The following is a 23,766-nucleotide window of genomic DNA, read 5'->3' as shown; positions in this document are numbered from 1 at the left end:
ACCTGTCCCCCCTTTTTTAAAAAAATATTTTATTTATTTATTCATGAGAAAGATAGGAGGAGAGAGAAAGAACTAGATATCACTCTGCTACATATGCTGCCGGGGATTGAACTCAGAACCTCCTGCTTGAGAGTCCGATGCTTTATCCACTGTGCCACCTCCCGGGCCACTTGCCCCTTTTATGGTGATTTAAATGTGCGTTTTTCATGCTGAAGTAAGACACCACCCTCTCAGCCCAGCAAGCCAAAGCCCATTGAGTCTTCTATGGCCCAGTATTTGCCTTTTCTTTTTTTCTTTTAACTTTTTTAAAGAATTTGTGAGACTATAAGTTAATAGGAGTGCATATTAACACCATTCCTGCCACCAAAGGTCTGTGTCCCTCTCTTCTCCCCACCCCCCACACAGTGAAGCTGAGCATCTACCCTCATGCTCTACCCAGAGATTTGTACTTCAGTGCCCTACTCCAAACTCAGTCAGATTCTGCTTCGTGTTTCCCTTTCTGTTCTTCTTTCTCAACTTCTGTTTATACCTTTCTCTTTCAAGCTTTTTTTTTTTTTTTTTTTTTTTGCCTTTCTCACACCCTCCACTGACTGCAGTTGTCTGAAACAAATATGGCGGCCTGCCTGGAATCTTTGAGGAAAAGAGCTCCATTCTAAACTTTTGTCTGCATTGTGGCTTCTGCCTCTGAGCCAAACTGCAGGTCTGTAGGTGCAGCTTGTTTTCTTGCTCTAATTGTGTGCTTCACTGGGGCTCTCCCAGCTGCAATTTGCCTTTCATCTACTTCAGAAAACACACAACAAACCCAGCCAGGGCGAAAGGAGGGGCGAGAGGAGCAGCAACTGATGGTTTTGCAATCAGCAGAGGGGAAAGGATCACCTTCTATAAATACATTAAAATATAGAAAGAGTGTTGGGTTTAATTAGGCCTGACAGAGGTGAGGGGCACTAGAGTGTGTTTAGAGGTTAGATCTCAGAACTTCCACCTTTAGAAGTAAGTCATCAGGCCAGAGGTGACAGCCGGAGTGTGTTTGCACTGTGTGGAGGAGTTGTTTGGCCTCAGAGCTACACACAGAAGATAGATTTGAGGAATAGCCAGAGAGCAACCCCAAGTAGTACAGAAGAGGGCACTTGTGAGCTTTCAGGCACCAGCAGAAACCTTTTTTTTTTTTTTACATTCTTAAAATATTTGCTTTATTAAGACAAGTTTAAATTCATTCTGTGTATTTTACAGAATCCAAGAAGATTTCTCTTTTTAAAATGTTTTTTATTAGTGATTTAATACTAGTAAACAAAATTACAAGATAACAGGGGTACAACTCCGCCCTGTATCCACCACAAATTCTGAATCCCCAGTCCCTCCATTGGAAGCTACAGCAGTTCTCCAAAGGTTGCAGGTATGAGTGAACTATTATTTCTAAAACCATCTGTCTATATTTGTATATATTTGCCCCCCTCCCTTTTTTCCCCCTATGGTCCTGTCTTCTTTTCCAAGTCACGCATGCACCTATTACTACATCCAAATGTCCCTCCCTTTTTTCCTCTTCTCTCTCTGGGCCCTGATGGAGTTCAGAGGTCTTTGGTCAACTTCCCCCTGTCATTTCTCTCCCACCGGAAGTATGGATCAAGATTCTTTTTGGGGTGCAGAAGGTGGGAATTCTCTGCTGCATATGGGCGATGGCAGGTCGATCCATACCCCTCAAGTCCACTGAGCAGGAGACAAGCCGTTTTGCTCTCTTCTGCATGAAGTATCTGTGGGATTTAATGTTAGTGATCTTAAAGGGCACTGCCTCCCCACCCCCACCAAACCTGAGGCCTACGGGCACCAAACCAAGAAAAAAGTGCTGAAGAATCAACAATCAGTGCCCTGGAGGCAGAATTGGACCGAGAATGGGGAAATCACCTTTGGGGTGGGTGGTATCATTGATGTGGAAGATTTAGGATTGTACCTGGACTTACTTTCTTCTTTAACTTTGAAGTCATACACAGCTCCAGTCTCAAAAAGTGCAAATACAATGGGAAAAAATCCCATTTTGTAGTTAGCCAGCTCCATTCTCCATCCCATAAGACACCAGAAGAAATGACCGGGGTCATGTGATATAGACCCCACTTCATCTCTCTACAGACACCTGTTTGTGTTCAGTTCTGTGGTATGATTTGACCAGGGTTGGGGGAGGGGAATACTAGGTAAACGGAACTTTCCATCTGTTCACTCTTATTGGATAACTGCTTTCTTTTGATGAAGTCTTAAGAAAACTCCAATGCACACCTACAGATTCCCTTTATCCGTTTTAGCTGCTTAACAGAGTTTTGTACCATGTTGAATACCTATAGTTTACTGAGGGCTTCCTTTACTGGTGGACATTTGGATTTCGGCTAGTTTTTTTTTACTACTATAAACAATAAAGCAAGGTGTAACCCTCGGAGTAGCCTCTTTTGGCACATGTTAACTCTGAGAAGAATTTCTGTCTTAAACTCATTGCCTGCTGTCACTTTAATAGGTGTTTCAGGTGACTCAGTTTTCCTTTTAAAGATAACCTGTCCCATTTCGAGAGGGTCAATAAGCTGCCAGGCACCTTTCCTGTGCCCCATCACGTTGGCACGAGTTACATAATCTCTGTGGCTACCTCTCTTTCTAAATTAGGCCTCATGCTTGCAAGAAATTGATATGAACAGTTTTAAATGGTGATTTTAATCATAGGACTTTTTTTTCCTGCCTGTTTGTAGAGACTGTAGCCTGGTGGGGCCACACTCCAGAGCTGTGGCCCGGGTGGCACAGGAGTCAAATCTGGCCCCGAGTCCAGCCACCAGAGCCCTGTTCTCCATGATTAATGAGTTCCACTTGGTTTCTTCAAAGAGTGACTGTGCTGTGCCTTGCTGTTATTTATTTATGTTTCCTACTAAAAAATTCATGTAAAAAACATCCTTTAAGGTCAGTGCACAAGTATTGTGCTGCAGACTAAAATAGTCCAGCAGTCACAAGTAAACCTCCATGCCAGCAGAAAGTCTTCAGTCCTAGGGGCCTGCAGTCAAGGTCCCTACCCTGGTGATTCGAGGTGCAGGTCACCCAGGCTGGGGGGGGGGGGGAGGTGACCTGATGCTTTCCACAGGGATTTGGGGCAAATAATCACTCAAGGAAAGGCGTTAAGCTGCAAGGTTGTTTTCTAGTGAAACAATCATATATGCAAGAAGTAGCAATGAAGAAAACACCATTTCTCCCAAGAACACACCCTTGATTTCTACTGTCTAAAAAAACCAAGGGTGGGGGTTGGGGTGAGGTAGGGGTCGATAGCAGAATGGTTATTCAAAGGGACTCTTGAGTTATGCGTGTGACTCCCCTGCAGGTGGGGAGCCAGGGGCTCAAACCGGGATCCTTACGCCAGACCTTGCGCTTTGAACCACAACCCGCTGGGCTACCGCCAACCCCCATGCTCGAACTTCTGACATGGCCACCAACCCCTCTCTATCTAGCTATCTCTACCTGCCTGACTTTGTACCAGATGCTATTGTTTTCAGCTCCCTGCCTCTCTTTCCTATACTTTCTCCCTCTCTTGGTGGTCCCTCTGCTTCTCCTCTGACGTTTTTACACTTTCTCTGCCTTTCTCATTCCCACATCCTCCCCCCCACCAAAAACAAACAAACAAAAACCCATATTCTCCCAGAAAGTAGAGGGCTAGATTCCTCCACACAGTAGCTATATCCTTACAGGAAAACAAACTTAAACTCAGTGAAATTATACTATTATGTTATTGTTTCAATTCTCATTCACCAGGGAGTTTCTGGGAGACTATCTCCTCAAAAGACAGAAGGAAGGTACCTTTTCAGAGTTCCCAAAGTCTTAACACAGAGGGATTTACCTCTGTGTTCAGAAGAGCCCAGCCCATAAGTCTAGCCAGCTGTCTGGGTGAGATAGTCAGTCCTCACATTGCATTGCTCTTAGATTCTTAGGAACTTGGACTTAATTGAGGCAACATATAATGAAGGAAGGAAATGTCATTGCTTTCCATGTTAGTTAGGACTTTCTCTTATTGTGAGGAAGCAACAACACTGAACAGAGCAGACCTGCACAGTATCCAGGGCAGTCTTTAAGAAGACATTGTTTTCCACATGAGGAGTAAAAGCAGTTTTGTTTCTTTAGTTTCCTCACCTTAGTTGAGCCAGGCTGTACCAATAAATCCACCTGAGTGATGTTTTCAACATATGTGTTTCTCCCCCTCTCCCTCCCACCTTTTCTCCCCCTTTTTTATTGGGGGGGTTAAAGAATTACAGTCTAGGGAGTCGGGCACAGCGGGTTAAGCGCATGTGGCGCGAAACGCAAGGAACAGCATAAGGATCCTGGTTTGAGCCCCCAGCTTCCCACCTGCAGGGGAGTCGCTTCACAGGCAGTGAAGCAGGTCCGCAGGTGTCTGTATTTCTTTCCCCCTCTCTGTCTTCTCCTCTCTCCATTTCTCTTTGTCCTATATAACAACATCAATAACAACAACAATAATAATGACAACAACAATAAAAACAACAAAACAGCAAGGGCAAAAAAAGGGAAAAATAAATAAATAGATATAAAACGAATAAGAACAATTATAGTCTAGTTATTGGCATGGGGCTAAAATCTCTCATCTCCCTGTGATTGGTATCTACAACCGTCATGCACCAGGATCCTAAAGCCCCCCCTCTCTTGATTATTAGGGCCAAGGGAAGAACTCCCTGAAATGTGAATATGGAATTACCCCCCTCCCATACGTTTCCCCCTAACATCTTGGGGGAAATAAAAACACAGTGGTGGGGGAGATCCTTTTCTCTGATGTATTCTGTGTCTTTCTTACTTTCATACCTTAAGGGAAGGTGGCCAAGAAAAGAAATTTATTTCTTACTGATATATCTACTCCCAGCGATGGAAAGTGTCTTTGACTTTTTTTAAAAAAAAAAAAAAGATGGAAAGTAAAGGAAAGATTCAAGAATTTTCTTCCACCAGTGTTGCAGGATTCTTGAAGTCCACACAGTCATGGATCGGACCTTCACAGAGGAACATTCCTCTGGCGACAGTCTTTCCTCATAGCACAGTTGGGGCTCAGTGGAGCCATTCTGACCTCTGCAGCCCTTCTACCTCCATACATGAAAGTCTTACTAGGTCGTTTCAAAACCCTTTCATAGTAGGTTTTTCCATTCCTTTTAAATTTTGTCTCCTCATTATTTACCTAAAAATAATAGGAGATAATGACCAGATTTAAGTTCAGACCCTTCTGATACCTCAAACCAAAGCTCTGTTTATTTTTCAGCTTGAAATCATTTGAAGACTCCAAAAAGCATTTCTCTCCATGACCTTGTGTAGATTTGGCTATAGCCCAGGAGATAAAAACCCATGATAAAGGATCTTTTGGTGGTGTTTCTAAACTCAAGCCAAACCCAGCAAGGGATGAATGGCTCTCAAGTAGCCTGACGCTCTAATGGAGGAGCTTTGGCAAAGTTTAGATCAACATCTGAACTTCTGGCTCCTTATAGTAGCTAGGGATGAACAAAATGAATTAGAGAAATTAAGTGCGGTGAGGAGGAGGGATTCTTCTGCCAATGCTAAATAAATTAAGCATTTTGAAGGGCCAAGAAATCTCTCCTTAGTCCTTCATTATTTCTCATTTATTTTGGTCTCCATGTTGTATCTCCTGCTGGGATCAAAACAAAATGGTTGAGAGGATTTTCTGAGGGTTTCTCCCATCTGAACAATCCAGTGATTTAGCTGACTCAAGGGGGGAGGATGAGAACGTGTAATCAAATTCAGCAAGGCATCTAAGTGGCCAAGTGCTTATCCTAAATAAATCACAGTCTCAAACAGTGTCAAAAATGTGACTTCCTCTCAGTCCTCTTGCCGATTTATTCAGAGACTTATTGCACTTTTCTACTCTCCTTCCTCCATTTCTTTCTCTTCCAAGTAGAAGCAGTAACACCTGGTGCCGGTGAAATGAGTGATTTCATTAATTTCCTGTCTGTGAAAAGTCTCTTTGCTCCTTGCTTTAATGGCTGGTTGTAGTTCTGTGGGTTAAATGGACATGGTTGAGACTGACTTTCCCTCAGGTTTTATCTGTCCTGCCTCGTTAAATTGGAGTCTGTAAGTGGTAGGGCAAAATTCGGTCACTTTGTCAGTTCCTGGATTGCTAGTTAGCTGGATGTTCTGAAGCTAAATATTCAAGAATTGAAAGCATGAGACCACATGACTTCCCTTTACCTGTCCTTCCATGCGCGTCTCTTTCTATGCCCATCTTAAGATGGCGACCATCAGGGGATGAGCATGTGTGGTATGGGACCATGAAGCCATTTTCTGAAGATATCACACTGCCTGCTCTAACCAGCTGACAAGCTTCTTAATCCACTGCTTCAGCCAAATGTTTTAATCCACTGCTTAGTTTGCTCGGCAAAGACTCTTCAAAGAAATGTAGCATACGTCAGTGTCCTGAAGTGTTCTTGTGCCGGTGACCTGGGGAGGGGCTGCCTTAAGTCATTTATCAAAGAGGAGCCAGTGGTTTGGGGCAAACTTCTCACTATCCCAACAATCTTGCGGCACTCCTTTTCCAGTGCCGAAAATAAACAGAACCTTATCGACACCATTACACTCATTGTAGACCACAGCAGAGCAGAAATAGTGAAAGTAGAAGGTCAGAATTTTTCTGAGTAGCTGCAGAAAAGCAGACTAACCCCAGAGGATCTTAATTTAAGTGAGAGAAAATAAAATCAGAAGACAAGAGAAAAATTGTGTGTGTGTGTGTGTGTGTGTGTGTGTAGAGATTGAGAAAGGCTAAAAAAGAAAGTCTGTGTCTGACTAAACCATACTCAAAGGGGAGTTTCCTGCAGGTCACTGTGGCCCTATACTGCCAGGTGGAGTTGCAGACCCCACAGGGAGAAGGAGCTAGATAGCCTTAGAATAGACTCTGTCAGTGGCTAGGGATAGCTCTTCTCCAGTATCTACACCAGTACCATAGAGTTGTGATTTACTGAGAGAGATTTAGATATTTCAGAATGGAGAAAATTCCAGCAACACTTTGATGAGTATTTCAGTAACTAAGGTCTCTACCTCTGAAACATCAGGATACCAGGATACTGGCAGGTGGTTGAGGCCGTGAATCACATTCCACTATGTGCCTAATCCTCCTTTCTATGATGCACAGGGAAGGGGCCCCTGGGACTTGGAGGGGGCAAAGTCTTGAGATTTCAGTCTCAATATGAAAATGCCCAGGTTTTGTTGCATGGCAATAGTTTGTTGGTATTCTGCTCACTTAATGACTCGCGCTCTCCGTTGCTGCCCTCGTCACTTGGGACTTCTTTGCTTTGCTCTCTTTGCAGCAGCTGGTAAAGAGACCTGACTCTCAGGTAGAGAAGTACAGGCAGAAGATTTGTGGTTAGGCAAAGCAATCTCTGAGAATGCCTCAGCGGGGTTGCTGAAATTGAATTCAAGTTGAAACCAAGAACTTCAGTGTATGAATAAAGAGGCCCAGAAGCCATGTTTGAAGCCAGTCCTAGCAGTCAAATAGAGAATAGAGCTCTCAACTCTGAGGCGTCCTCCTCCTCCCCATTCTCATGTTTCCCTTCCTGGCAGTGATTCCTTTGCCCAGACCCTGCCCAGGGCTCTGTCCTCAGAGTTCCCTGCAGGATACCCCACTCTCTTTCATGCTGTTCTGGCATGGGGGTTTTTGTTTGTTTGTTTGTTGTTGTTTTGTTTTTTCCTTCCCAGAGTATTGCTGGGGCTTGGTACCTGCATAAAAATATCCACCTCTCCTGGTAGACATTTTTCCTTCCCCCACATTCCTTCCTTCCTTCCTTCCTTCCTTCCTTCCTTCCTTCCTTCCTTCCTTCCTTCTTTCCTTCCTTTCTTTCTTTTGACAGAGATAGAGAGAAATTGAGAGGGAATGGAAAGATCAAGAGGGAGAAATAGAAACATCTGCAGCACTACTTTACTGTACGTGAAGCTGCCCTGCTTCAGGTGGGGATCAGGGTCTTGAACCCAGGTCCTTGCACACTGTAATATATGCACTCTTATCAGGTGCACCACTGCCTGGTCCCCAACTTTTGCTTCTTAAACACATTGAAGGACCTTGATTGAAGAATCCTACCCCAGTGGAGGTTCATTTCTCAAAATTCTTGTCATGACACTTGGGAACTTAGGAATCTCTTTTGTTACTGACCAGAAAGGCACCCAACTCTAATCATTGCTTTACCCAGGATGAAACCTGGCAACTCTCACATACAAGTCCTGTCTGTTACCTACTCATATACTCTATCCCTGCTCTAGAAAACTCAGTAGATGGCTAGTTGACTGGTTGCCTAGTTGGCTAATGACAACTGTACTTTGGAGAATAATGTAAATCTGCCCTCCCTTGCTGAGTAATGACCATCATGAAGAATGTGATGGGCATTATTTCCAAACTTCAGACCACCAGATTGGTTCAAGATCATGAGAAGTTCTGTCAAGTTCCCATCTAAGTGGAAAACCAGAATGTAGGTAAACTGTATACGTCTGTGCCCAGCCCACTAGTGTCTATGACCATTTTCCTTCTTAGGATGGGGCAGTGATGATATAGTGGTAGTTCCTTGTCCACACCCAGAGAACCTGAGTGTAGAACTGGAGGTGAAAAGAGGAGTGGAATTTCCTTTGACCTTAATCCAATACTGAAAGTCAGAACTTAGGCTTTCAAAACCTGGAAGCAACCTAGGTGTCCAACAATAGATGAGTGGCTGAGAAAGCCGTGGTCTATACACACAATGAAATACTATACAGCTGTTAAAAATAGTGAATCCACCTTCTTCACCTCATCTTGGGTGGAGCTCAAAGGAATCGTGCTAAGTGAGATAAGCCAGAAAGGAAAGGATGAATATGGAATGATCCCACTCATAGACAGAAGTTGAAAATTAAAACCAGAAGGGAAAACACAAAGCAGAACTTGGACTGGAGTTAGTGTATGGCCCCAAAGTAAAAGACTCTGGGGTCAGCTGGAAGGGTTCAGGTCTTGGAACAGGATGGAAGAAGAGAACCTACGGTGGATGGTTAATAGTATTAAGTGAAAAACTGAGAAATGTTTCATGTGTATTTGATCATCAACTATAAACCATTAATCCCTCCCCCCACCCCCACCCCAATAAAGGGGGGGGGGGCGGAAATCCAGGCCTTGCAGCCAAACTGGCCTGAGGCTGAATGTGTACAAGAGGCCAGGAGGAACTAGGGTCATTCTAGCACAGACTTAAAAGTAAAGATTAGTGGATGTTAAGACCCATTCCTGAGCTGTGTTCTCCTAGAGGTATGCCTCATTCCACACCCTCATCTCTCATCTCACACTCAAAGAGAGACCTAGACATTCCTCACCAAGACTTTCTTTATTGAAAACAAAATAAGATCAAAACAAAATTCCAAGTCCCAGATTCCAAGTCCAAAATTCCAAGTCTCAGATTCTTTCACTCACTTTCCCAGCTGGGTTTCAACCCTTCAGTGTTGGCTTCTCCTCCCCAGGGAGGGGCTGTCTCCACTCTGTCCTGAACTGCTAGTTTATCACTCCTCTCGCCTCCACTGCCCTTGCCTCCTCTATGCTACAATTACAGACACCAGTAGGAGAACAACACTTCTCCCTCACCAACATCCAGAGGAAATAGGTTGTGGCTTCTCCACCATACCCAACAACAGCAAAGGAAAGTGGTCTGTGAAGGGCAGAGGGGATTTTGAGAAAGAGAACTCCTAATGGAACACAGATATCAAGAATGTGAGCAAGAAGGCCAGAGAAAACTCCTATCAAAGTAAATTGCCTTTTTATTTGGATTTATCCCAGTGTACCATTCTTACTTTAAAGTTTGGTGAACAGATGTGCTTTGGAAAATGTTGATTAACTTATCTCCTCCCCCCACCTTTTTTCCCCAACCACTTCCCACTCACCCAAACTCCTGGGAGAAGTGATTATACAAAAATATTAATAATAAGCCAAGCTTCTAAAGTGTTCATCTTCACCTTAAGTAGCCTTTGATTCCCCAGGTGCAGAAACCTCAGCTGCATCTGGGCAATCAGTTCCATAGAAGTGTAGAAAGGGCCCAGTTCTTGGGAGGTCACCTCATCCAATCCTCTTCCTCCAGAGACAACAGACTGTGATCTCCTCAGACAAAATTTCCTCATAGTCATTATCATCCTCTTATCCTTTTTCCTCCAAGATCAATGCCCCATCCACCTCTTTTCAACCCCCTTGATCAATAGTGTCCTATTGTAAGATGGAGCAAGATGGCATTCTAGCCTCCAAGAACTCATCACATTCTTGGCAGAGATCAAAGCCCTAAAAGCAAAAGCTGAATTTGGCCCCAAAGTCACTGGCTGTATAGCCCTACAGTTTTCATCCCAGGCTGACTCATATACTCCATCTACTGGTCTGCATCTTTTAACTGTAAAGATGTTAAGATGTATGCGCAGGGGGCCGGGCAGTGACACAGCCGGTGAAGCACACATGACAGGAAGTGCAAGGACCAGTGCAAGGATCCCAGTTCAAGCTCCCAGCTCCCCACCTGCAGGGAGGTGCTTCACAAGCAGAGAAGCAGGTCTGTGGGTGTCTGCCGTTCTCTCCCCCCTCTGGCTTCCCTCTTCTCCCAATTTCTCTCTGTCCTATCCAACAACAACAGCAATGACAATAATAACAACAACCACAACAAAAGCAAAAAAAATGGCCTCCAGGAGCATTTGGATTCATAGTGCAGATACTGAGCTCCAGCAATAACCCTGGAGGCAAAAAAAAAAAAAAAAAAAAAAAGACATGAGCATCCCATCAAAGCAATTAATTGTTGGAAATGTGATGGCTTTCTCCCATGAGGTTTTTTTTTTTTTTTTAACCCCATGAGGTTAAAAGAAAACTGCCTTGACCTTCACAAGCTCAAGCTGATCCTTATGACAGACACCACCTACCTCTTACTGATTCATGCACACGTCTTCATTCCAAGGAAGCAGTCGGTCTGCATTGTAGGGACCCGGAGAATAATCCAGGGGGTGGGCATTGAGGTGAGGAAATTGGCATAGCCTGCAGATGCCAGTTGCTGTGCCTCAAATATGCCAGAAACAGGCTGGATTTGGTACAGATTAGTGCCACACGGTGTTGATCCTTTTGAGTAGGGTCTTGGAAACTTATTTGTGTGTGTGCTCCTTCTAGCAACCAAGGGCACTTTAGCCAGAAATGGAATTTTGAACATGATTAAAACCACAGCCTCCAGAAAAAGACTGAATTTCAAGTGTGGCTGTGATGGATAGATCTTCAGTTCAGGTCATGGCCAAGTAGCTCTCCCCTGAAATTCTGTGCTGATGAGAGAGGAATTCAGGCTTGCTTGAAGTTTGCTTTTATCCCCATTTGTATGATATTTTAACTCTTGGGGACTTGGATTTTGAAAATCAATTTGTAGTGCTGGTGACAGTGTTGTTTGCTTGTCTTTGGGTTGAATGAAACTCCTAAACTTTTCAATCTGACCAACACTGGGGACAAGCATAATTAACTTGTGAGATAAGAAATTATAGGACCCTGCTCTTCACCACATATGATTCTCTTTTCTTAATGTTTGACTATTTTAGACAGGTAATTTTCACTGGCTCTGATTTCTAAAAGGTAGACAACACAGTGAATAGAGTAGCCTTCCCCCAGGAAATATCATAAAAAGAGAAAAAGATATTAGGGGAGGCAGTAGTGGTACACACATCACCATGCACAGGGAGAGGGGTTCCAGCCCCCTGGTCCCTGCAGGGCAAGGGAGAGATTTTACAAGCAGTGAAGCAGTACTGCAGATGTCTCTCTTTCTCTATCCTTCTTCATCTCTTTCCTTTCCCTCTCAATTTCTTTCAGGCCTATCATGTAAAACTGAAGGCAGGGGGAATTGTCCCCCCCCCCAGGAGTGGTGTGTTGGGCAGTACGTCAGCTTCCCCCTGCTTAACTCTGTGGTCTATTTACATAATCATTGTTTTGAGACCTGCACTGGTTTAATCCCCATTGGTTCGTGAGCTTTTTCCTTCTCCCCACCCCCTATTCTATGAACATCCTCTTCTGACCTGACACTTCTGCCTCAGGAGATATATATAGGACAGGATTGTGATTAGAGCTAGCTTGCACTGCATTCCTCATCAATAAAGATTGTTTAACTACATCCCCGCTCGTCAATAAAGATTGAACTGCATTCCCAGCTCAGCCATGAGCTGGTTGTCTCTCTCCCACCCATGAAGCTAGCCCAAAATCTGGCACCCCGAACTGGGACCAGCATATGGTGCCCAACGGTGGTGTATCTATAGTGTAGACACTAAACCCCACTGATATGCTTGGTGGCAATAAAGAAAAAAATAAAAGAATAAGACAGTGATAATGCTGAAGAAAATTCAGAGTAAATTTTCTTAGCTCTACTCTAATCTGGGATAGTTAGATTGGATATGGGTGTTTGACCTAAATTAAAGAAGAAGAAAAAAGACTAGACTGGGGCTGAGTGGTGGCACACCTGGTTGAGCACACATAGTAAAATGTGCAAGGAGCAGGGTTCAAGCTCTTAGTCCACACCTTCAGGAGGAAAGCTTCACAAGTGGTAGTGTAGTGCTTCAGGTATCTCTCTATCTCTCTCCCCCAATAAATAAATAAAGATAATAAAAACATTAAAAAGAGAGAGAAAGACTAGACTTAGAAAATTAAAAACAAGGTAGTGATTAAGCTAAAAAATCTACTTACAGTTAAAAAGTCCTCAGGCTCCCATAGCCTGCAGGGAAGAATATAAAAGGAATTAATAGCCACTGTGCTTCACTTTAGAGATTGAGATAACATTGAAACAACTGTTAATTTCCAAAACTGTGAACTCTTACTACCTTACTTAGACACAAGTCAATCCAGAAAAGTGTGATTAGTGGATTGAAAAGTATTGAGAGAGGGACCTCATAGCACACCATATACTATGCTTAAACCAAGAAGAAACATTGGAGAAATGAATGAGGAAAAAAAAGCCCACTTAAAAGCCCCCCAAAGGTAGAAACATGTAAGAATGAGGACAGCATCCAAGCACTAGTGTTATATTATAAATGAGGGAAAGCTTTTGAAAGTAATATAATCAGAAATGGGGGAAGACCAAATGAAACTCTGAAATAAAACACTAATTATCTCGAGGTAATTTAGAGAGCAGAAATCTGAAATAATTGAACTAAGAGCACAACTAGCTGAACAAGCTAATACAGTACCAGAACAGGATAACAAAATAGCCGAGCTACAGAAAACAATAGGAGGGAAAGAGAACAGAATAAGTGAGGCAGAAAACAGGGTTAGCAAGATCAAAGATGAATTAGAGAACACTAAGAAAGAAGTAAGAGATCTCAAAAATAGAAAGAGAGATGCTGAAAACAACAACAGAGGCATATGGGATGGCTTCAAAAGAAGAAAAATGAGATATTAGCACAAATATGTGGAGGTGGATAGGTATTATGACATTTATAGGATATCTATTTGAAGACCAAGTCTCTTTGGTATTTCGTATCCACTTCCTGTGCACTGTGCATCTGAAGGCACAGCAGTATGTTATACTGAATGATCACCTTGGTCACGGCAACTGATGATGAGGATCAGATGCCACTGAAGTTCCTCGGATCAAATGTAGACTTAATATTGGTAATGAGTAACAGTCATTATAAGACTATAGTAAGGAATTGCTTGGCATTAAAAAATGTTCTTAGTAGGTGCCGGGCGGTTGTGCAGAGGGATAAGTGCACATGGTGCAAAGTGCAAAGACTGGCTTAAGGATCACGGTTCAAGCCCCCGGCTCCCCACCTGCAGGGGGGTCTCTTCACAAGCGGTGAAGCAGGTCAACAGGTGTCTGTCTTTTCTCCCCCTCTCTGTCCTCCCTTCCTCTCTCCATTTCTCTCTGTCCTATTCAACAACAACGACAACAATAACACAACAATGATAAACAATAAGGACAACAAAAGGAAAAAAAATAAACTTCAGGAGCAGTGGATTCATAGTGTAGGCACCAAGACCCAACAATAATCCTGGAGAAAAAAAAAAGATCTTTAAAAAAATGTTCTCACTGTTTCTGTTCTTCTGATGGTTGTTGAAAATAAGTGGTCTGGGAGGTGGTGCAGTAATAAAGCTTTGGACTCTCAAGCATGAGGTCCTGAGTTCGATCCCCGGCAGCACATGTGCCAGAATGATGTCTGGTTCTTTCTCCTCCTATCTTTCTCATAAATAAATAAAATCTTTAAAAAAAAAAGTGAAAATAAATCATTTGAAGGGGAAAGAACCCACTCATACACTGACCAAATGGCCTGGAAGCAGACAGGGTTCTTTTGCAGGTTGTCATACTGGGGAGTCATTCTCTGTCTTTTAGCCAGAGCAGTATAGTTGGTTGTAACTTGATTGATTTATTTATTTTTCTCATTACAGTGGACATCCCAGAACTACATGGGAGAGAGGGTTATGAAGATGAAATTGATGGTGAGTGTTGCTACAATTTAAAAGATAATCATGAAATTCAAGACTGGTGATAAAGATGTCAACAAAAATAATGTCTTGGAGGACCAGAACTTAGAAAGATCCATCAGAACTAGAAGTGAAAAGGAGCCAGAGAGGAGTGAAGAAGCTATCAATTGCTCTGTTGACGTCAAAGTTAAGAGATTTTAGAAAGTTTATGGAGTTTCCCTCTCCCTAATCTGAAACAGCTCCCCTCCTTGGGTAACTTCCAACATTGGAAAGCTTCAAGTCAGGAGAAACCCTTCAGGAGTGCAAGTCAGACTCCAGTATAATGACACTCCTTGAACTCACTGACCTTCTCCCCCAAAAGGGCCTTCGTAAATGAGTTGAAACAGGAATATTCTCCCCAGTCTGCTGTGGTCTCCAGTTTCCTGGCTCCTTTCTCACACTTCTCAAGACTCCAAGCAGGAGCAAGTTTTAGATTACTTTTACTTTTCTTCTTGTGCCCATCTCACTTTTTTTTTCTCTTTTCTAGTCCCCCTCCTTCAGATTCCCATGATTCAAAAGTCCTGACTGGAGGGCCACTGAGCAAACATGTACATGTAATTTCTTCCCTCAGCTCAGCAACACAGATCTCTGTGGACCCCTGAGTGCCAGAGTTGATCTCTAAGAGACTCAACACCCAGGTTCCACTCAAAGAACAGCCTAAGCCCAAGATTGATGCCTTTAAGAAGAGCAGTTTATAAAGCCGCTGCTCTTAACCTGACCTTAATCAAACATTTCAAGTGTGGTTATAGAAACAGAGTGACTAACCCAAACAGCACCTTGTTAACTGAATGCAGACTACCCCTGCAAAATCCACTTGAACACTCCTTTTATGGACAAAGCTGTGCAGAGGACTCCTCAGGAAAGCTGCAGGGGCTCCAGCTGCAAAGGCACATGATGAGGTAGAAACAGCAAGTCATGAGGTGCAGAAAGTCTGATCCTGAGTCTATTTTTACTGCTTACTCACTCTAGGACCTTGAGTGAAGTGCCTAGCCACCTAATTTTTCTTTTTTTTTTTTTAAATTTCTTTATTGGGGAATTAATGTTTTACATTCAACAGTAAATACAATAGTTTGTACATGCATAACATTTCCCAGTTTTCCACAGAACAATACAACCCCCACTAGGTCCTCTGTCATCCTTTTTGGACTTGTATTCTCCACCACACCCCATCCCGACCCACCCCAGTCTTTAACTTTGGCACAATATGCCAATTCCAGTACAGGTTCTACTTGTGTTTTCTTTTCTGATCTTGTTTTTCAACTTCTGCCTGAGACTGAGATCATCCCATATTCATCCTTCTGTTTCTGACTTATTTCACTTAACAGAATTTTTCAAGGTCCATCCAAGATTGGCTGAAAATGGTGAAGTCACCATTTGTACAGCTGAGTACTATTCATATATATATACCATAACTTGCTCAGCCACTCATCTGTTGTTGGACACCTGGGTTACTTCCAGGTTTTGGCTATTAAAAATTGTGCTACTAAGAACATATGTGTACACAGATCTTTTTGGATGGGTGTGTTGGGTTCCTTAGGATATATCCCCAGGAGAGGAATTGCAGGATCATAGGGTAGGTCCATTTCTAGCCTTCTGAGAATTCTCCAGACTGTTCTCCACAGAGGTTGGACCAATTGACATTCCTACCAGCAGTGCAGGAGGAGGGTTCCTTTAACCCCACAACCTCTCCAGCATTTGCTTTTGGTACCTTTTCTGATGTATGATACTCTCAAAGGAGTGAAGTGATATCTCATTGTTGTCTTTATTTTCATTTCTCTGACAATCAGAGACTTGGAGCATTTTTTCATGTGTTTCTTGGCCTTTTGGATCTCTTCTGTGGTGAATATTCTGTCCATGTCCTCCCCCCATTTTTGGATGGGGTTATTTGTTTCCTTGTTCTTGAATTTGGCAAGCTCTTTATATATTTTGGTTATTAGCCTCTTGTCTGATGAATGGCATGTAAAGATCTTCTCCCATTCTCTGAGGGGGTCTCTTGGTTTGAGTAGTAGTTTCTTTAGCTGTGCAGAAGCCTTTTAATTTTATGTAGTCCCATAGGTTTATGCTTTCCTTAGTCTTCTTTGTAATTGGATTCCTTTCACTGAAAATGTCTTTAAAACTTATGCGGAAAAGAGTTCTGCCAATATTTTCCTCTAAGTATCTGATACTTCCTGGTCTAACATCCAAGTCCTTGATCCACTTGGAATTTACTTTTGTATTTGGTGAAATACAGTGGTTCAGTTTCATTCTTCTGCATGTTTCAACCTATTTTTTCCAACACCATTTGTTAAAGAGACTCTACTTTCCCCATTTAATAGTCTGGATACCTTTGTCAAAGATTAGATGTCCATAGGTGTGGGGGCTTACTTCCGGGCTCTCAATTCTGTTCCACTGGTCAGTGGGTCTATTCATGTTCCAGTACCAAGCAGTTTTGATGACAGTGGCCCTATAATACAATTTGAGATCTGGGAATATGATGCCTCCAGTTCTGTTCTTTCTTCTCAAGATTGTTTTGGCAATTCTAGATCTTTTCTGGTTCCAGATAAACATCTGTAGCATTTGTTCTATTCTCCTAAAAAATGTGCTTGGGATCTTGATGAGGACAGCATTAAATTTGTATATGACTCTGGGTAGTATATTCATTTTGGTGATGTTAATTCTTCCAACCCGTGAACATGGAATATCTTTCCACTTCTTTGTGTCTTTCTCAATTTCCTTGAGTAGTGACTCATAATTTTCAGTATACAAGTCTTTCACTTCTTTGGTTAGGTTTATTCCTAGATATTTTATTGTTTTTGTTGCTATAGTAAAAGTAACTGATTTATGGATTTCAACTTCTTCTAACTTAGTATTTGTATAGAGGAATGCCACTGACTTTTGAATGTTAATTTTGTAGCCTGACACCTTACTGTATTGCCTGATGATTTCCAAAAGCTTCTTGCTGGATTCCTTAGGTATTTCTGTGTATACTATCATGTCACCTGCAAATAGGGAGAGTTTGACTTCTTCTCTTCCAATCTGTATGGCTTTAATTCCTTGCTCCTGCCTGATTGCTATTAGCCACCTAATTTTTCTAAGCCTCAATGTCCACCCTGAATAAACGAAACATATTATCCTGAGGTCTTCTTGGGATTATTGAGGATTTTTTCTTTTAAGAGCCATTGCTGTGATCAGACTTTGGACGCACTAGAGAGATGTGTTGATTCTCTAAGGCTGCCATAATACTTGGGTACCATAGACTGAATGGCTTAAGAAACAGCACTTTAAGGATCAGGTGGTAGTGTAGCAGGTTGTGCGCACATGGCACTAAGTGCAAGGACCGACATAAGGATCCGGGTTCAAGCCCCCAGCTCCCCACCTACAGGGGGATCGCTTCACAAGTGGTGAAGCAAGTCTTCAAGTGTCTTTCTCTCTCCCTCTCTGTCTTCCCTCCTCTTTCCATTTCTCTCTGTCCTATCCAACAATGATGACAGCAATAACAACAACAATAATAAAAGCAAAAATTAACAAGCAAGGGCAACAAAAGGGAAAAAGTAGCAGTGAATTCATAGTGTAGGCACTGAGCCCCAGTGATAACCCTGGAGGCAAAAAAAGGAAAGAAACGGCACTTTATTTTCTCACTATTTTGGAAGTGATAGGTATCAGTTGGACTGAGCCTTTCAGAAGACATTGAGGAAAGAATGTGTCCTACACCTCTCTCCTTGGCTAGTGCTAGACTGTCTCCATGTCCACAAACATTCTTTCATCTGAGTCTTGTCTCCATATTTCAACTTTTACAAGCACATCAATCATCTTGGATGCAGGCCTTCCTTAAAGGCTTCATCTTAACATGATTGCCCTTTTGAAAGCCTTTCTCCAAAGAAGGTCCTGTTCTGATTTTCTAAGGGTTTAGAGCTTCACTATATGAATCCAGGGCAAGGGTGGGGAGGGGGGCCTCATAACCACAGGTACAATATATATCAAGTGAGTTCTGTTGACTTGAAAGACAACCACTGCTTTCATAGCCAGGCATGATGCTGAACTAGGGAATTCATCTGGTCAAAGTTTAGTTCTTCCTGTCTTTTGACTTTATTTAAAGCAGACAGAAGTGAGAGATGAGGAGGCAAAGAAATAAGGGTGTCCAGCAGGCCAGGCAGTGGAGCACCCAGTAGAATCCAAATGTTGCCATAGATGAAGATGTAGTTTCAAGCCTCTAGCCCCCTACCTGCAAGGGGGCACTTCACAATCAGTGCAGCATTGCTGCAGATGCCTTTTGTTCTCTTTCCCTCTCTTCATTTCTCTGTCTCTGTCATAAAAAGAAAGAAAAGTAATAACAATAAAAACACTGCTAGAGGGGCTGGCCAGTCAAGCATGGCCAGTTACAGTGTGTAAGGACCCAGGTTTAAGCACTTGGGCCCCACATACATGCGAGGTGCTGGGGACAAGCTTCATGAGTCATGAAATAGTGCTGTAAGTGTGTGTGTCTCTCTCTCCTTCTCTACCTCCTCCTTCTTTCTTAATTTTTCTCTGCTTCTATCCTAAAGTAATATATGTTTATATCTATCCTAAATGAATTAATATATATGTATATATATGCATATACATATATATTAATTCATTTAGGATAGATATAATCATATGAATTAATGTGTATATATAATGAATTAATATATATGTTTATATCTATCCTATAGGATATCCTATAGGATAGATATAAACATATATATTAATTCATTATATATACACATTAATTCATATGTATATAAATATACATATATATATATATTTTTAACAAAGCTTCCAGGAATAGTGACATTGTCATAAAGGCACTAAGCCCCAGTGACAATCCTGGTGGCAAAAAATACATTTTTTTAAATGGGTGGGGGGGTGTCCAGGGCCATTCTGGGTGCTCCAAACCTCCCAGAAGGTTCTGTGAAAATCAGAATATCATCAGGGCTAGGCAGTAGCACCCCAGGTTGAGTGCACATATTATCATGCACTACACCTGAATCCAAACCCTGGGACCCCCATCTGCAGGCAGGAAGCTTCACAAGCAGTGCAGTAGTGCTGAAAGTGTCTCTTTCTCTCTCTCTGCCTATTTCCCCCCCCAATTTCTCTCTGTCCTATGAAATAAAAAATTAGGACATACCTAATATGAGTCAAATTATTTTAATTTCAGGTACTTAGCCCTGTATTTACTATGTACTAGCACCAAACACCTTACAAATATTCATTGGACCTCCCTAACAACCCAGCAGGATGGATTTGTATTAGTATTCCCATTTTACAGATGAGAGAGCTAAGGCAAAGAGAGGTCACATTACTTGCACAAAGTCACACAGCTAGGATGTATTGGGGCTGGCATGGAAGCCAGGCCGTGACTTCCCAGAATCCCACTGCCTTCAGTGTACTCGAGGATACTCCACACGATGCTACGGAAGGAGATTCTGTCATTCACCCTGAGTAAGCAGGATCTGTAACCTCTGATGTTCTGTTTGTACAGATGAGTACGAGGTGGACTGGAGCAATTCTTCTACCCCGACTTCCGGGTCCGGGGCCCCTTCGACCGACAAAGAAAAGAACTGGCTGTACACTCTGGACCCCATCCTCATCACCATCATTGCCATGAGCTCGCTGGGGGTCCTCCTGGGGGCCACGTGTGCAGGCCTCCTGCTCTATTGCACCTGCTCCTACTCGGGCCTGAGCTCCCGCAGCTGCACCACGCTGGAGAACTACAACTTTGAGCTCTATGACGGCCTCAAGCACAAGGTCAAGATGAACCACCAGAAGTGCTGCTCGGAGGCCTGACGGATTGCACTCGAATCACATCTGACGTTTCATTCCAACAGGAGGGGCTAGTGAAGATTACATTTTTGTTTTTCCTTTGGAAACCGAACGCCATAATCTCGATCAAACCGATCCAGAATTGCCGAAGGTGTGGACAGGACAGGCCGAGGCGAGGGAGGAGGGGACACGTAGCCGTGCAGGGGTTCCGACTCACGAAGGACCATGGTGGCTTAATCATTGCTGGGATAAAGACGGGGGGCTCTTCTCTTTGGGGTAATAACAGTTTTGTTTTGTCGGTGAGTTGGTTCTAATTCTATTTTATGGCTTCGGCCAATGAGCAATTCAAAGAGGGAGAAGAGGAGAATGACGTGCCCAATAGAGAAGCAGAGCAGTGCTCATTATTCTCCACTTTCTCATCAACACTTGAAAAGCAGAGGTGCTTTTCATCTTTATGGAAGAAAAGAAAAGAAAAAAAAAGCTCAGCAAAAAAAAAAAAAAAAAAGTCCGTCCAGTTTATTCCACTTTCTGACCATCTCATGACTTCCAGGAGGTTCTGTGGTGTAGGTTCTGCTAGCCCACTCTACGAGCTGCCATTTCCAGTCCTAGCGTTTAAGTAGGATGTTGTTGCCTTGAACTTTTTTTATCCAGGGGAAATTTGCCATTTTAGGGTCAGCATCAACAGCTCTTTCTTCTATGTGATTTAAAACAAACCAGAAAGCAACTTGACACATCAGAATCCATTGAAGCACCTCTCCATGTTAGAAGCGGACAAGCCTTAATGTGCTTTGTGAATAGGAGCCATTTATCAAGTCTAGACCCAGAATTTGTGGCTGCAAGGCTACATCATGGGGCCTCTGGTGTGGTTTCACTTTTTTCCCCCTACTCTTTGTTCTTCTAACACACGTTCCATCTCCTTCTCTCTCTCTCTCTCTCTCTCTCTCTCTCACTTTTGTCTAGTTGCTAAGCCCCAGAAAATAACCTGTCTGATATTCTCAGAGAGGGGATGAGGAAACGCAGGCTATTGGTATATTTCTCTCTTAGTGAGGTCTTAGTTGACCGCTGATGAAAGGGGAAAAGTGGGGAGGGGTGGGGAGAATGGGAAAGAAGTACAGTCTCTGATCAAGTGGGGACAAAAGCTGAGGAGAAGGATCTCTTGAGTAAATATAGATTTCTCCTTGGGGTTACAACCACCTCAGCCTTTTAAGAGAGTCAAAACTTGTATGTACACATGCCGAACCAGAGGCCTGCAAGCCTAGGAACCAAAATTCTGATGGCACTGCTTCAACCCCAGTGAGACCTATTTGTTACACAATTGTGCACATACGTACACACACACACACACATATGCATCTAGTTATGTGTTTTTTATTAAGTGCCTTGAAAAAAAAGAAGAGAAAGTGTATTTTCCCTCTATGTAGAAACCAGTTATCACCATACACACTAAGGCATTCCTCCTCCCTGAACCCAACTGGCTCTCTCTCCTGTTCCCCACCTCTCCCTGTTCCCAACTCACCGATTATCCCGCTAATGGTATGAGCCCTGCTCCTCAAATGGTAGTCAAAGCCCTAGATACCTCCCCACTTGTCTAAATGGGGAGACTTTAGGAATAGAGTGAAAATGTGTGAAGGATAAGATTGTCTGCATCAAGATGCAGGTCTTGATTTTGTTCTAACTCCTAAAGATTTCCTGTGTACTGGAAATGTGTAAAGCCCAACCAGTATGCGCGGCCTACTGCATCAATCAGTAGTAAACTGTCAGACCATTTTTTGCTGCTATGGTCACCCACGATTTCATTTGTCTCATACCCAGGTGAAAGGGGAAGGGTGAATGGGATTGGCTGGTTCCTTTAAATGTTAACTTATGGAAATGCTAGTTCAAATGGCAATGTCACAGTGTTTTCTATGCAGGGAGGGAGACTTCATACTGACAGCTATTTATTCATATATATATGTGTGTGTATGTCTTTGTGAACCTTTGAATTCTCTGTATCTACTGTGTATGTGAATGGTCATGTGGGACTCAGTGGTGTTGTTGTGATTTTGACCTAGGGCCCCCCCAAGTGTAACTGCTGATCTCAGCACTCATTGGCACAGTGGTAGTTAGAGGTGAAAAGTAAAGCTGTCAAGCCTAAGGGCTGGGCACACAGCAGAAGCAAGTTTTTAATTAGCCATCCTCCTCTTCACCGCCCCCTGTAGCTCTGTGTTCAGGAAGCTAGCAAGTCCTAAGGGTTTCCAGAAGTTGCCTGCAGAAGAGAAATTCAAAAGCTTGTTGCTGAGATCCAAGCCCACTCATAGCCAGTAGTCTATTTTATAATTCTCCACAGACCAGTCCTGCAGTTCACTTCTGTAAACTCAGCCTGCATCCCTGTAACAGTCGTGTAGTTATCCTCACCATTGGCTGGCTTGAGGCCCTGAGTGGACCCCGAGTGCTGAACAAAAGCAAGCTCCTCGGGGCTGACTTGTAGATACCTCACCAATGCTAAAGGGAGGCTGGTCTGTTATCAGACAGAAAGGCAGCTGGGCCCCTGGAGAACAGGACCACAGGACACCTTGGTGCATTTGTTGTCTGTATCTGCAGGTAAGCTAGCTGACCCATCTCCTTGAGTTGTTCCCTTTGGGAAGCCCAGTTTCACAGTATTGATCTCCTTATTTGCCTTGTACTGAATGACAAATTACCTCCACGCTCTTCCGGACTAGGCTCTCGACAGGGCCACAGGGTTGCTTTCTCTCTTATGTGCAGCTGGGGAGTTGACAGGGATGAGGGTCCGAGGAATGAGCTTGAATGGCAAGAAAAAGAAAAAGAGAAAAGGTTAAGCTGTCACATGGAAGGTTAACTTTTCCAGAGTTTGCAGTTAAAGGTATTCGACCATTCTCTGGCTGAGCCAGATCACGGGAACTTGAGAGCTTGTACTGTGATTCTTCAATGTAAAAAAAAAATAAAATAAACAATGTCAAACTGTGTTTATATTATTTGTATAAAGCCTTTTTAAGATTACTATTTAAATAAACATTATACCAGAAGAGATTTTTTTCTGTGTGTTATTGATGACAAAAATACTTGAGGCCCAAGGTGATCCCACTCGTCTCAACTTGCCTGAGGTGTTCCAAGTCGGAAAAAAAAAAAAAAAAACACTCAGTGGCAAAGAAACCAGGATATTTGGTCATTCTCTTGGGACAAAGTGGATTTAATAGGTTGACTGACCAGTGAGTTTATTAAAGAAACAAAAATATGATCAGGGCGGGTGACAGACTACATTACATGAGCAAATGGGCTGCTTCAACTCAAAGACTTGGCCAGTAGATAGAGTACTTTCCTCACCATCTCCAGTCCCTTGCAACTTTAAACTCTTTACCACTTCCTTTCTACTCAGAACTTGCTTGTCCATGTCTCTGGTGATAACAAGGTTCATGACAGGGCTTCTCAAAGTGAGGTCCCTAGACAAGCAGCATGAGTGTCACTTGGAAACTTGATGAGTATTCTGGGGCTGCAGCCCAGATCTTGAAGACTGCCCTATGGAGCTGTGTTTTAACAAGCCCTCC

At 42.9% G+C, this 23,766-nt stretch overlaps 1 protein-coding gene across 1 annotated transcript in view; it reads left to right on the top strand.

The window, feature by feature from the left end:
- NRP2 (neuropilin 2) overlaps window positions 1-23,249 on the top strand; it is a 143,530-nt gene extending 120,281 nt beyond the window's left edge. The window contains exons 16-17 of the mRNA XM_007520196.3: window positions 14,390-14,440; window positions 19,944-23,249. Coding sequence (XP_007520258.1) covers window positions 14,390-14,440; window positions 19,944-20,248 — 356 coding nt within the window. The 3' untranslated portion in view covers window positions 20,249-23,249. The remainder of the gene's footprint in view (window positions 1-14,389; window positions 14,441-19,943) is intronic.
- Window positions 23,250-23,766: the final 517 nt, after the last annotated feature.

The sequence above is a fragment of the Erinaceus europaeus genome, chromosome 7 (genome assembly GCF_950295315.1).
Source record: "Erinaceus europaeus chromosome 7, mEriEur2.1, whole genome shotgun sequence".
Lineage (NCBI taxonomy): Eukaryota > Metazoa > Chordata > Mammalia > Eulipotyphla > Erinaceidae > Erinaceus > Erinaceus europaeus.
This window is presented reverse-complemented; position numbering and strand designations above follow the sequence as displayed.